General features: G+C 41.3%; 1 protein-coding gene across 2 annotated transcripts in view; it reads right to left on the bottom strand.

Annotated features, from left to right (window-relative positions):
- Window positions 1-13,345, bottom strand: part of tasora (transcription activation suppressor a) — a 66,605-nt gene extending 53,260 nt beyond the window's left edge. The window contains exon 1 of one of the 2 annotated variants that reach the window (XM_034082611.1): window positions 12,801-13,345. In XM_034082611.1, the coding sequence (XP_033938502.1) occupies window positions 12,801-13,194 (394 nt within the window). In that variant the 5' untranslated portion in view covers window positions 13,195-13,345. The remainder of the gene's footprint in view (window positions 1-12,800) is intronic. The other variant, XM_034082610.2, reaches the window with a different exon arrangement.
- Between the last annotated feature and the right edge of the window lie 216 nt (window positions 13,346-13,561).

Below are 13,561 nucleotides of genomic sequence, written 5' to 3' on the forward strand. Positions count from 1 at the left end.
CAAACGAGCAGCTAAAGAAGAGAATGAACAATTACTAAACAATTTTCATTTTTTTCTGCAGCCCAGCAGTCATTCTCAAGAATAGATTACTTCATTTTAGATAAAAAGTTACTTTCTGTGTTTGAGTCCAGTGACTATTGGCGCATTTCCACTACAGCGCGGAGCTCGCTTTAAGTGTGCCGAGCCCGTTTTTGGTTGCATTTCCACTAGGCGTGGTACCGGCTAGCGGGTACTATTTCACAGTTTTCTGGCCCCTGAAAATCGAGGTTCTTTCCGGGCCAACAACCAGGCCGTCGGGCTGAGTATGCTAAACTAGAGAGAGAATCGCTGGCAAGGGGGCTACAACTACAACAAGATGAACATATTTGACCGTGATTTAATTGTAATACACGTTTCAAAATAATGCCGAAGTAACAACATACTGATACCGGTTAGTAAAAACCATGAATTAATGCTTTGACAAGTCTGCAGACAGACGGCAGGCGAAAAACCTTTTAAAATGTGTGTTGTCTAAATGGAGATCGGCTAAGCTAACACAGTGTATGCTCCGACCGTCCACACTCACAACAACAGCCTATACAGACATAAATAAACCAGTGACTGTATTCGCCATGACACAGACAGTCTGTGGTTTGTACTTGTTGTTTAACTGTTGTCTAGTTTCTGAACAGATATGAGGAGCTGTGAGCTTGAGTGCCAACAGCTGTGTTGTTTTTCTGGGGTTCTTATTGAAGATGACGTCACGGCTCCGCCTACACTACGTTACTATAGATCAGGGGTCGGCAACAGGCGGACCGCGGTCCGGATCCAGACCTATACGGACCCGGAGCTATAATCAATACATTAATAGGGGATTTTTCTGCACGTCCCGCTTTTTTAACGCTGATTTGGGTGACTTGTGTAATTCGTGGAGAACCGAAGAGTTTCCGTTTTGGGTAGGGATGCTCCGATCGATCGGTCACCAATCGATATCGGCCGATATTCACTCTCTAGCGATCGATCGGTGCCCTCTAAACATGCCGATCGCGAGAGCCGATCGCATGACGTAAAATGATGACCTGAAATACATAACACTTTTTTTCTCTGGACGCGGCAAAATAAACTGACAAAATGGCTTCACCAGTCTGGCAATATTTCAAGGTGTCCGAAACGGACATTAAAATAGCGGTATGCAACGAGTGCACAGCAGAAATCCCTCGTGGTGGAACAAAACAACGACAATTTAATACCACAAATTTAATTCGACATTTGAGAGTTCATCACATCAAAGTATACGGCGAGTATGAAAGGCAAGCCAGCGCTAAGTCAGTAAAACCTCCGTCATCCACTCAGTTGACAGTGAGTGAAACATTTAAACGGCAGGAACCCTATAGCAGGGACAGCAAGAAGTCAAAAGAAATAACAGCAAAGGTAATGGCATTCATTGGACTTGATCAGCAGCCTCTTTCTGTAGTAGAGGATGCCGGGTTCCGACAACTTATTACCACCTTGGATCCACGCTACATCCTTCCAGGGCGCAAATATTTCACAGACGTATGCCTGCCGCAATTATACCAAACAGTGTATACACTAGGGCTGCACGGTATTGAAAAAAAACTGACATCGCGACACACACACATTACCAAATAAGGAGTGAGAGTGACGCGTAGCCAAAACCGGAAGCTGCATACACTCTGGTGGCTACCATTAGCAGCTAACTTTTGTGCTCCGATTTTTACATAAAAATGGATTTATGGATTATAAACAATTGCTTCAAAGCCACAGATACATTATCAACCTATGGATCAACTGATTCAGCGTTTTTTCTCGTTTTAATGCCATTGAACACGTCTTTTGATCAGATTGACAGCTACGGTGAGACGATCTCCCGTAAAAAGGTACGTGTTGTGATGTCTGTGTTTGCTTCCCCTGTTGCGAGATCGGATCGCTTAGATACTATACTTAAATAATCTGTGGAGTCTCAGCTTTAAATCGTATATATTGTATGTGCAGTTTCGATAAGTAATAAGGGTATGTTTATTTTGAATTCTGTGCTAAAGTGCGTTAGCATTTTAAAAAAAAAATAATAAAACCGCACGTCCCTGCGATGTGAATACCGCGCATGCGCATACCGCGGTTATCGCCATGACACGGTATATCGTTCAGCCCTAGTATACACACAGACAGCATTTTAAAGGACAATGTCACATCAGTTAGTTTTACCAGTGACATCTGGAGCTCGAGTGCATGTCCCATGTCCATGTTAAGTTTAACTGCGCACTTCATTGATCAGGACTTCAAACCACACAACGTTGTTCTTCAGTGTCAAGAATTCCCAGGGTCACACACAGCGGAGGCGCTGGCTGCTGCATTCCGTGAGATGTTCCGATGCTGGGGAATTCCCACAGAAAAGGTCCACGTTATTCTAAGGGATAACGCAAAAAACATGGTAAAGGCCATGAAGGATGCAGATTTACCCAGCCTACCCTGTATGTCACACACACTCCAGCTCGTTGTGAACGAGGGAGTATTGTCACAGCGAAGCATTTCTGACATGACAGCTGCAGGGAGACGGATCGTCTGTCATTTTAAACATTCACCATTAGCATACTCACGACTCCAAACTATTCAGCACCAACTTGGCCAACCTACAAAAAGACTACAACAAGATGTAGCCACAAGGTGGAATAGTACTTTGTATATGCTGCAGAGTTTACTTGAACAGAAACGGGTACTATCTGCTTATGCAGCTGACTATGACCTGCCTTCAACGCTCGCCAGCCATCAGTGGAAATTGATTGAAAATATGTCTTCCCTCCTCACACCATTCGAAGAGCTAACGCAACAGATCAGCTCATCAACTGCATCTGCTGCAGATGTTATACCATCCATTAGAGCTCTTACGCGTCTCCTTGAGACAACAACAGCTGAGACGGACCATGGCGTGAAAACGCCAAAAGCCACCTTGTTGGAAGCGATCCAGAGGCGATTCGGTGACATTTGGTCTCAGCGCCTGTATGCAATTGCCACACTTCTGGATCAGAGGTGAGAAAACAAATAGACCTAGGCCTACTTCGTAAATATGTATGTTATGCAGGCCAAATTACATAAAAAATAAGTATGCTATTGGTAAAAGGAATGTCTGACAGAGTAATTAAAAAAAATTGTAATTACTAATTAAAAAAAAATGTTTTAATTAATTTAAAACAAAAACACTTAAAGGAATGGTCCACTCATTAGATAATTAATCAAAACTTCAGTATTTAGTGAAACGTTATGTTTAAACCATACCCTGAAGAAATCAGCGATATTCCCCGGTAAATAATGATTTTATAGCTCTTTTTTATCAAGACCTGTATATTCCGTCTGGCCGCCGCCATGTTTGCCATTTTCAGTAGTCACGTGATGGTCGTGACGTCATCCATGCGTTCACTTTGTCAACACACGGAAACATGGTGGAGTATTTCAGTTCGGACTCGTCAGCAGAGGAACAAGTTTTGACCAATGTGAAGAGATTGGATGGGGGAATTCAGCCATACATATCAGTATGACAATACGACACCCTCTGTCCTAAGACCCTCACATCGTACAAGGAAAAACTTCCGAAGAAAACCCACAGTTTAAAGGGAACATGGGAGAAACCTCAGGGAGAGCAACAGAGGAGGGATCCCTCTCCCAGGACGGACAGACGTGCAATAGATGCCGTGTATAAATTGAAGAGATAATACATTTGCAACATAGGTAGTCCAGATGTTTGGAAATGCATGTGTGTATAACAGGAAGATGATATAAGATACTATATGTATGCATGTAGTACCACCCTTGCTAGCGATTCCCTCTCTAGTTTAGCATACTCAGCTTCGTTGTCCCTGGCCATAGAATCACGATTTTATGGGGCCGGAAAAACTGGGGGGAAATACACACTAGCCGGTACTACGCTATATGGAAAGGCCACCAAAAACTGTCCTGGCCTGGACGTTAAAACGGGGCTAGCCGCTGCAATGTTAATGCGCTATAACATACCTTATTCTTACTCCGAGCACTACTTCTGCTCCTCCGTCGCTTCACACTTGCAGAGGGCGATTTCTCTACCTTTTGGCAACAGATGGAACCGAGCATTCCGTGGATTGTTCCTATCCGAATTATGGCAATATTTCGCGATACAGTGAGGCATATTTGAATAGAGAAACTACAGTAAATAACATGGAGATCAACGTGTCTTCGAAAACCAAACGCATGGATTACGTCACGTCCGGGAAATGGCGGCGCCCACAGTGTTGATGTTATTTCGGTATATAATCAGTTTAAAATCACTGATAATGTCATCGGATTAAAAAAAAAAAAAGAGAGAGAGAGAGACTGGCAGAGACTGGTCTGTTTTATCGGATGATAATTTTTAAAATATGAGTGTCATGAGCATACCATTCCTTTAAGAGTTGTGCAATGTAGGCTATATATGGCTATAAACCTGCAAATAACCTAACCTGCAGAAATACATAAAATAAATAATAATGTTATTTTCTGTTTCGTTTTTTAGTTAAAAAGGTACAAAGACCGATATTTCCCAGACGCACTCAAGCCACAGCTACGTGTTCTGCTTTTGGGTATCCTGGCCACCCGTTCATACTCCAGCCCAGAACAGCATGAGAAACGTGGCGATCTGTTGTTATTAGCATCTGGTTAGCTAGCTATGCTAATGAATTTAAAGAGCTTTTCTACAACCAGGTGGAAGAGAGCTCTCTCCTGAGAGGCTCAAATAACCTCAGCTCAGTGAGGTTAAGGCACACCTTGATATGATCATTATAGTTATTAATGAGACATTAGAGACTAAATGAAAAACGGGTATAAAATACTATATGACAGTAACAAAAAAGTTGTTAAAAATAACAAGAATAGAGTTTGAAAGGGAGTGATTTGTAAAATATCCAAAAATAAAAATCTGATTACAGTTCTGTTTCATATGGGTGTTGACATATGTATCCATAGATCTCTTCATTTTGCTCTCTAACTTCAATATTTAAAAAAAAAAATCTTCCCGGGGGAGCATGCCCCCAGACCCCCCTAGAGGAGGTTAGGTCCCCCCTCCCCCCCACTTAAATCATGTTCACATGGATAGGATACTAAATACATTTGCACACATCTTGTGTCCATATCTTTCTGTTGTGGTGGTCATGCCACACCGTGCACATGCATGCATACGTGAGTCATGGTGAGATATCTGGATTGGTTGCCTTTTCTTTGCACAGCACGAAAGAAAGGCCAAATGAATCGGCTGTGATTTTAGTTTTTTTAAGCAGAGGTTGAGTTCAATAATTTGTACGACCCTCGGAGGATGTTGTAAAAATGTAAAGGAAAAAGGTTCCCCACCCCTGCTGTAAATAATAATAAAAACCCTTGATTTATAACTTAAAGGTGACATGTCATGCTTTTCCGGTTATTGCCCGTCCCCTTGTGTGTTATGAAGGTTTTTATGCATGTAAACGGTCTGCAGAGTCAAAACCCTCAAAGTACACCATGTAGGGAGTAAAACTCTAACACAGAAAATACCTCCCCAAAACGCCTCGTTGGAGATACGTCACTGTCCATTTGATTCTTCCGGGTACATCATGATGTCATGTCGTCCCCGGAACGAAATGGACCAATCCATGGAGCCGTTACGTTAAGCCCCCGCTGATTGGTCCAAATTGACCAATCCACGGACTTCCTCAAACACTCCCTGGCTGCAGGCTGATAACAGACAGTTGGGATCGCGGCGAAATTCTCTCTGCAGACCCATTCTCACAGCGTTTATCAACCTTTTGCTTACTCAATATCAAGCCACACTTATTGTTTTTACTTCGGCTGTGACTTTGTGTGTGCTCAGGGTGAGTTTGGCTGTGTATCGCTAAACAATGAAATCACACCTCCACGGAGCTTAGCGCGATTCACAACGTCTCGACTGGTCCCGACTTATCGGAGCACACTGGGCTCACAGGGAGGGGGGGGCAAGAGCTGCAACGAGCCGTTAAGGACAGAGAGTGAATACACATACTTTACAGAGATGCTGTATGCGAAACCAATGTGAGTTTGGAAAATTGCACAGTATAAATCTATTCTAGTAGACCACAACAATGGAATTATGATCAGTGGAAATTGCCATGACATGTGACCTTTAACATCTCTGTCTCCTATTGATCTGAGTATATTATAAAGAATAGCCAGTTAATTGAAGCATTATAGCACAGGCCTTTGTCAGATGGTATATTACGCTGTTTTTTTCTGCTTCGAATAGTTCTCTCTTTTTTCACCATACCTGTGTTTGCATCACTGTAACCAATGAGCACCTGCATGTGTATGAGAATGGCCCTGACTCCATTTCAGCCCAGATTTACAAACTCCTGGCAGGACAAGCTCAAGCTCAATTCTCACACTGAATTTAAACAAAGTGAGTGAGGGACTGCAATATAAGAGGGAAAGAAAGAGAAACTTTAAAACTGTTCAATTGTTATGATGTGTAAAGACTGATATTGTTCTATAATCGGCTGAAACTGTTAAGTCATGATGTGAAACAGTTAACAAAGAAAAAGGGAAACTCAAGCTGCTGCTACACTTTATTTTATTTATCTAAAATTAAGCACTTTCAAGATGCACATATTTTCAAAAGCCATTTTATTTATTTTAAATGCAGCCCGAGAGGAACATTACACATATCCACAGTATTTACTGTATATCTGTATAGTTCAATGTTAATAGTTGTTTTTGAATTGTACTTTCTTTATTTGATTGGCAGTCAGTTGTTGATTACATGCAGACGTTGATAAAGCTACAGGCTACTTCAATATATATCACACTAATTCATGAAGCAACTTAGACATTTTGATGTTCCGGACCTTTGCATGGGGACATTTTCTCTAACTGGACCTCATTGAATTTTAGTTGAATACCCCTGCTATAGATACTACCCCATTTCCTAAACTGTAATGGAAATGCGCCATAAAGTGAGCCAGTCCTAACGAGGCCTAGCCATACCGAGCGAGGCCAAGCGAGGCCGTGTAGTGGAAATGCGCCATATGAGAGCATTGCTATTTCTGACCACAGCCCAGAGACCATGAAACTTTGTTTTCCAAACCATGTACTTGGAATCAGGGGGTAGCAAGTTCGAGTCCCACTGCAGTCAGCATGTCGTTGTGTCCCTGGGCAAGACACTTCACCCCAAATTGCTCCTGTGGGGATTGTCCACAGTACTGAATGTATGCAAGTCGCTTTGGATAAAAGCGTCTAACAAATTACATGTAATAATGTACCACCACAAAGGATCTGCCGTCTAAACCCATGTTTATTGTTAGATGAAGATTTTATTAATTATAATTCCACGCACATCGATACCTTTCTTGACATAAACCGTCAACCAGAGACGAGTATAGGCATTGTATGGGAGGCCATGAAGGCTTATCTTCGTGGGCAAATAATATCATATTCAATCAGTATTAGCAGAAAAAAGACAAAGCAAATGACAGAACTTGCTAATCGGATCAGGGACATTGATAGAATACACTCAACCAGGGGTCGGCAATCCGTGGCTCTCGAGCCGCATGCGGCTCTTTAAGCCCTCTACTCTGGCTCCCTTGAGCTTAGACAAAAATAAGAAGGAAATACTATTTCCTATTTATATTTTGTTGCATGGTTGAAAATGTTTCGTATCTTGTATTTTGAGGTGATATTGTGACACAATTTCTTTCTTTTTTTTAACGGTTTTAATTAGGTCAACTAAAATATGCGCCATATCCTGCTACGGTCTATGATTCTCTGGCATCCACCTACATAGAGGAACTTCATCTGAGATCTAGGCAGACCCACTATGAACATGGGGAGAGGGCCAGTAAATGACTCTCCCATCAACTAAGGCAGCCGGCTGCAGACAGTTTAATTGCGGAAATTAGAACGGTAAATGGGGACATCATTTCAGATCAGAGGGGCATTAATGATGAATTTAAGAGTTTCTATGAAGATCTTTATTCATCAGAAGTCTGAGGACTCTCTGGCAACTAACTTTCTAAAAGGACCTTAAGCTTCCTGATCCTGACGGTGTCTCGGCTTTAGAGGGGGACATTTCTAATGACAAGATAAATCTCGCTATTAAAAGTATGAAAAGTGGTAAAGCCCCGGGACCGGACAAAATGTGCAGGCAAACTGTGCAGGCAAACTGTGCAGGCAAACTGTGCTGTCTGTGCTGTGGGAAGTATATGCAGAGGCACTCCAGCAGGGTTCATTTCACCTTAGCTCAGGCGGTGATAACAGTCATCCTTAAAAAGGCCGTCGATAGATGTCTGGCCGTCGATGAGCGTCCTGTCGTCCTACTCAGATTGGTGTGTCCCGCACCGTCGTGTCTTTTCGTCCGTGCCGACACCTTCCGCTGCCGATTGACCAAGTTGAATAGGGCAGCGGAGGCTGTCGGCAAAATAAATCACTCCCGATTGGCTGTTCAGCTTAGCGAATCAGTGCATGAGAACCGAAACGGAAGTGAGGTACGCACACAAACGATTAGGCACACACAGAAGGCTATTATTTTTATCTCACCTGGACGCAATAATTTATTTTACATCATGGCGATCTGGAATGAAAAAAACGAAGACCAACTCAGCCACGTAATTTGCTGCCACACTTCCTGCATGAGGTGGACAATAGCTTCTTCAAGTATTTAACAGACAGGACCCTGGACGATGCGGCTATTTTCATCTTATTGTATTTGTCGATTGTTTACATTGTACAGTTCTACATTTGATAAACCACTTTTTACCGCTACTGCAAAATATAAAATTGTATTTCGTACCTTCATTCTACAGCCATTAGATAACACAACATTAGAATGAGGATAAAATGTGCTATACTACAATAAAAGTCATAAGATACAGATGTACATGATGATACATCATTTGCCTGTCAGTGTTATGATGTTGTATATTAATATAATTGTGGATTATAATTACTGATGCATGGAATGTGGCAGCAGCAGTACTTTAAGGTTGCCAGCCACAATGCTTAAATAGTTTATTTCTGCTTCAGAGAGCTGAAGTTTGTATATCACGCAGTCTGTCTTCCGGTTGCCTCTTTTGAATGACGAATACACACTACCGCCGCCTGCTGGTAAGGAGAGTTATTGCGACTCACGCATGCGCAGTGCGTACGTGCTAATTGGCCGTCGGTGAAGTCTTTGCGGTGTGTTCCAGTGCGAATTTTTGGCCAAGACACAGGAGACGTGAGGCGACACAATAGTCGGGTCCGTCGGGACGTGTTCTTTGGTGTCAGTTCGGTGTGTCAGGGCCTTTATAGACCAGTAAGTCTAGTCTGTTGTGATAACAACATTCTCTCCAAAGCTTTAGCTCTGCGCCTTGAGACTGTTCTGCATAGAATCATCCACCCAGACCAAACCGGGTTCGTAAAAGGCCGACAGTCTTTTGGAGGCTCGTCTCAATTTAATATTTCACCTCCTCCTTTCCCTCCCTCCGTAAGATGCGAGCGAGAGACACGTTAGTTGTGGTATAAAATATACATTTCAATACAATTATAATAATGTGAAAGCCTTTACTCTGAAAATGTGTGTCCTGGAGATCCCCACATTCACCACAAACCCACATTCAGGACTGTGAATTTTAAATAATTTAACCTGTTAAGCCCCGAGCCTGTTTTCCAGGTCTCAGGCTCGAAAATGACATTCCCAGAACAAATTACCATAACTACACTTCTAAAAAGGGAAAATTAATTATCTTTTTTCTCAAAGCAATGATATACCTGTGAGTTGGATGTAGAAAAGTCAGAATCAATATAGATTTATTTTTATTTTAAAGTAAATTCAGATTGAACATAGTTAAAAAAATATGTAAATGATTGTGTCCGTCCAAAAAAAACATTACTTGTAGTGAAAAACACGCTTGAATGATGGGAAAGTAGACTAAAAGTTTTAGGAATCCAAACTATAATATATAATAAGTACCCTGTATCAAGATTGATGCAAAACAAGTGAAATGTGACCTTTTTAGAGAGATTTAGCTAAATAAACCCACTTCTGTGGTCATTTGGGTGGATTTGACCTATCTCTAGCCCCCGTTGGTCGATTTTTATGTTTGACATCTCTTTTTAACCGTTCGAGCCAATGGAATCGAGGGGAAGTTCCACATACACACGTTACCAAATAAGGAGTGAGAGTGACAAGTAGCCAGAATACCCGAAACAGGAAGCTGTCATACACTCTGGAAGCTATCATTAGCAGCTAAGACATAAAAATTGAATTATGGATTATCAATCATTTTTCCAAAGTGACAGACACATTGGATTAACCTTCAGCCGCGTTTCACGTTTAATGCCATTGAACACAACTTTTGATCAGAATAACAGCAAAAGGTGAGCATATCTCCATTTTTTGCTACCTAAAGCTACGTCGTGTGTTGTCTGGTTTTGCTTCCCCTATTGCAAGTTCTTATCGCTCAGTGATGATACTTATATTTATAGAATCTGTGGAATCTTAGTTTGTTAGCTAAGCTTGTTTGTGCTGATCTGATAAGTATATTGATCGATTTATACCTAGAGTTCTGTGCTAAGTGTGTTAGCATTTTTTCACTCAGGGCTCATTTAGACGCTTCTTGTGAGACTTGTGTTTTGTTTCGGTAAAGAAAATTAATATCGTCAGCTTAGTTTCTTCCCGTTAAGTGAGTATGACACATTCATAGTTTATTAAATTCTAAGAAGCCCTGAGACACAGTTTCGTGAAGAAAAAAAGCCTGTTAAGCCTGTTCAATAACTATTTGTCAATACTAAGAGCCGCTAGATTGTGCTGCAGTATTGGAATATATATGCAAGAAGAATAAAAATATACCATGTGGTCCAGCTGGAGTTTTATCTGCCTCCTGATCCCTGCCTCTGTCCCTCTTTCTGACATGTCATCTTTATTCCTTGCATACATTTCTTCTTCTTCTTCACTATTGTCTTCATCTCTTCCTGGCTTTCTCCTGCTCTGACCCTCCTGGTGTCTTCAGTGTACTCTCTTTTCCTTTTCCTCTTTCTGTTTGTCCTGATCACTTATCAGATATGTCTTTTTATTGTGGTTGAATCGTTCCAGCTACTCTGGCCTGCAAGAGTCTACTTGTGAAAAGTACTGGTACAAATGCTTGTATAGCTTTACACGTTAGGGCCATGTAGCTAATAAGTAGCAGTGTTTCCCCTACCATTGTCTTGGAGGGGCGCTGCGCCCCGTGCATTATTTTTATTTGTATTTAATATATATATATATATATATATATATATATATATATATATATATATATAGCACCAAATTGCAACTAATCTATATCTACTGTCACTTTTCACATTGAACATGTGCTCTTTTATTAAATGAACTAAACACTTTCATTTTAAGTTGTTTTTGACACTAAGAAACACTGATGCATTAATCAATAACAATAATCCACAGCTCCTCTCTCTGCTCCAGAGGATTTCAAAAAAATGTATCCCAATGCCACGTCCCAAACAGCGACCGATTCAAACGGCAGCGCTTTATTAATATTTTGTTTCAAGCTCTTGTCCTTATTAAAAACAAAACTAGTGGAAGGGGAAATGCTCCAAGGGAAGCTGATCCACATGCAGGTGCTGGGACCAGAGTTCCCGTTAGTTCCCTGTTTTGCCGCGCACAGAGAAAAGTGTCATGTATTTTACGTCATAATTTTACGTCATGCGATCGGCATTTTTAGAAAGCACCGATGATCCGTAGAGAGTGAGTATCGGCCGATACCGATCGGCGCATCACTAATATTAGGCATAGGTGTTGTTAGTTCATAGACACTTTCTAAATATACATTTTAATGTATAATTCCAATTAAGTTACCTTTTTATCTTTCAGTATTACTTCTTTATTTCTCTTTTGTATTGTTATGTGTTGGTGATGTTTTTTAACATTACTTTCAATATCATAGCAATATTTTCATTTCTTATACTTTATCTTCCTTTAATTGTTATTCTTAAATTCACTGGTGTTAGTGTTCTTATACACTTTATATTTATTCATACCGTTTGTTTTTGAGAAATCTCGTGCACTATAGTTTCCTCCAGAACCAATATAGTTGTATCTTATAAAACATCAAGTGCCATCTATAAAAAGGATAACTATCAAACATGTCCTTGCTATGTTTTCAATTTGTGTCTTACTGATTATATATAGTTTCCATTAACACAACAAGCAGAGAGAGTACTCAACATGTGCGCACACACACAATCCCAACTTTCTAAAAATGTAAACAAATCGAGAAGACTTACCTTAAAATAGCTAATACTCATTTAGATACGATCAACATAAATCTAAGGTAAGGCTTTAAGACGCAGAAGTACATGAATATGTACATTTAGATCAATTAAACAAAACTACAGTTAGCTGGTCACTAAAATAAGTCGTCAACATCAAGCACCGAAGTTAGATGGCTAACTGCTAACTAGCATCTTTGATTTTACAGTTAGCCTCTACCTTTTAACCATAGACTGTATATATAAAGCGTTTAACACATAACAGCTTCAAACAAAGCTTTAATAGTTTATTTATAATTAATATATCTGACAGCACTTTTGAATATATGGCATTAACATTGCTTTATAAGTCATGTGTAGTGATGTAACTAAAAACAAACGGGCATCGAAATGGACTTTGGATGTTGCCTGAGAATGCATATTTTCGAAAATACCAACTTTAAATAAACTGGTAACTAGGGTTAATAACTAATATCTTTAGTTTGAGTGTAATGTTACGTGAAAATATAAAGCTTCTGGTTAATATATTGTGACTTTACGAAGCAGAAACCGACCTCTGTTTTCCTTTTTCCTCGGTATGGGTATATTGAGGAGCCCCATCGGCATGTGCCGGTGGTGGACCGCCAGCGGTGCACAGCTCCTCCGCTCCGACCTCCCGGCTGCAGCACCGAGTCTCTCCGGACCGGCTTGACTTTCCCAGGCCGGGTAAACCTCGCCATCTTGCAGGCTATCGTTAGCTACAACCTCCGCCGCAGCGGCAGACGCCCTCCTCGGCGGGCGAGCTGCCTCCCTCCGAGTCAGGTTCTCTTCCATTGTTGGTTTCTTAACCACAACGACGCGTCTCTTATCAACCGTCAGTGTGTCACTGTTTCTTGGCTTGAGCCTCGCGGTGACACCGCTGTTACCTCCGGGTCTCGCAGTGCAGAGAGGCGAAGAAACAACACACATCCCGCGCCATCATGCTTTTCCTGTAGCAGAGGTCTTCTTCACTGAGGCTAAACTTCAGCTAGTAGTTTTACTACATGTCACTCTACTGCCATCTTCTGGACATGACCGGAAATACCACCTTCATCGTAGTTCGATCCTCATGGAATCATGAAATCATGGAAACAAAACAAAAAACGGCTCGTTCGCGGGCGAGAGCCGGCTCCCGTCGTTCACTATAGGATCCAATAGAGTCTGGCTGCAGACCGCAGCAAGGAGGCGGATCGTATTAGATGGGTCTGGCTGCAGACCGCAGCAAGGAGGCGGATCCTATAGGGGCGTTTCCTAACTTTTTTTATCCAATAGCAACTTAAGGGATTCCAGCTGCTTT

This window comes from Pseudochaenichthys georgianus, chromosome 5, assembly GCF_902827115.2.
Source record: "Pseudochaenichthys georgianus chromosome 5, fPseGeo1.2, whole genome shotgun sequence".
NCBI classification, from domain to species: Eukaryota; Metazoa; Chordata; class Actinopteri; order Perciformes; family Channichthyidae; genus Pseudochaenichthys; species Pseudochaenichthys georgianus.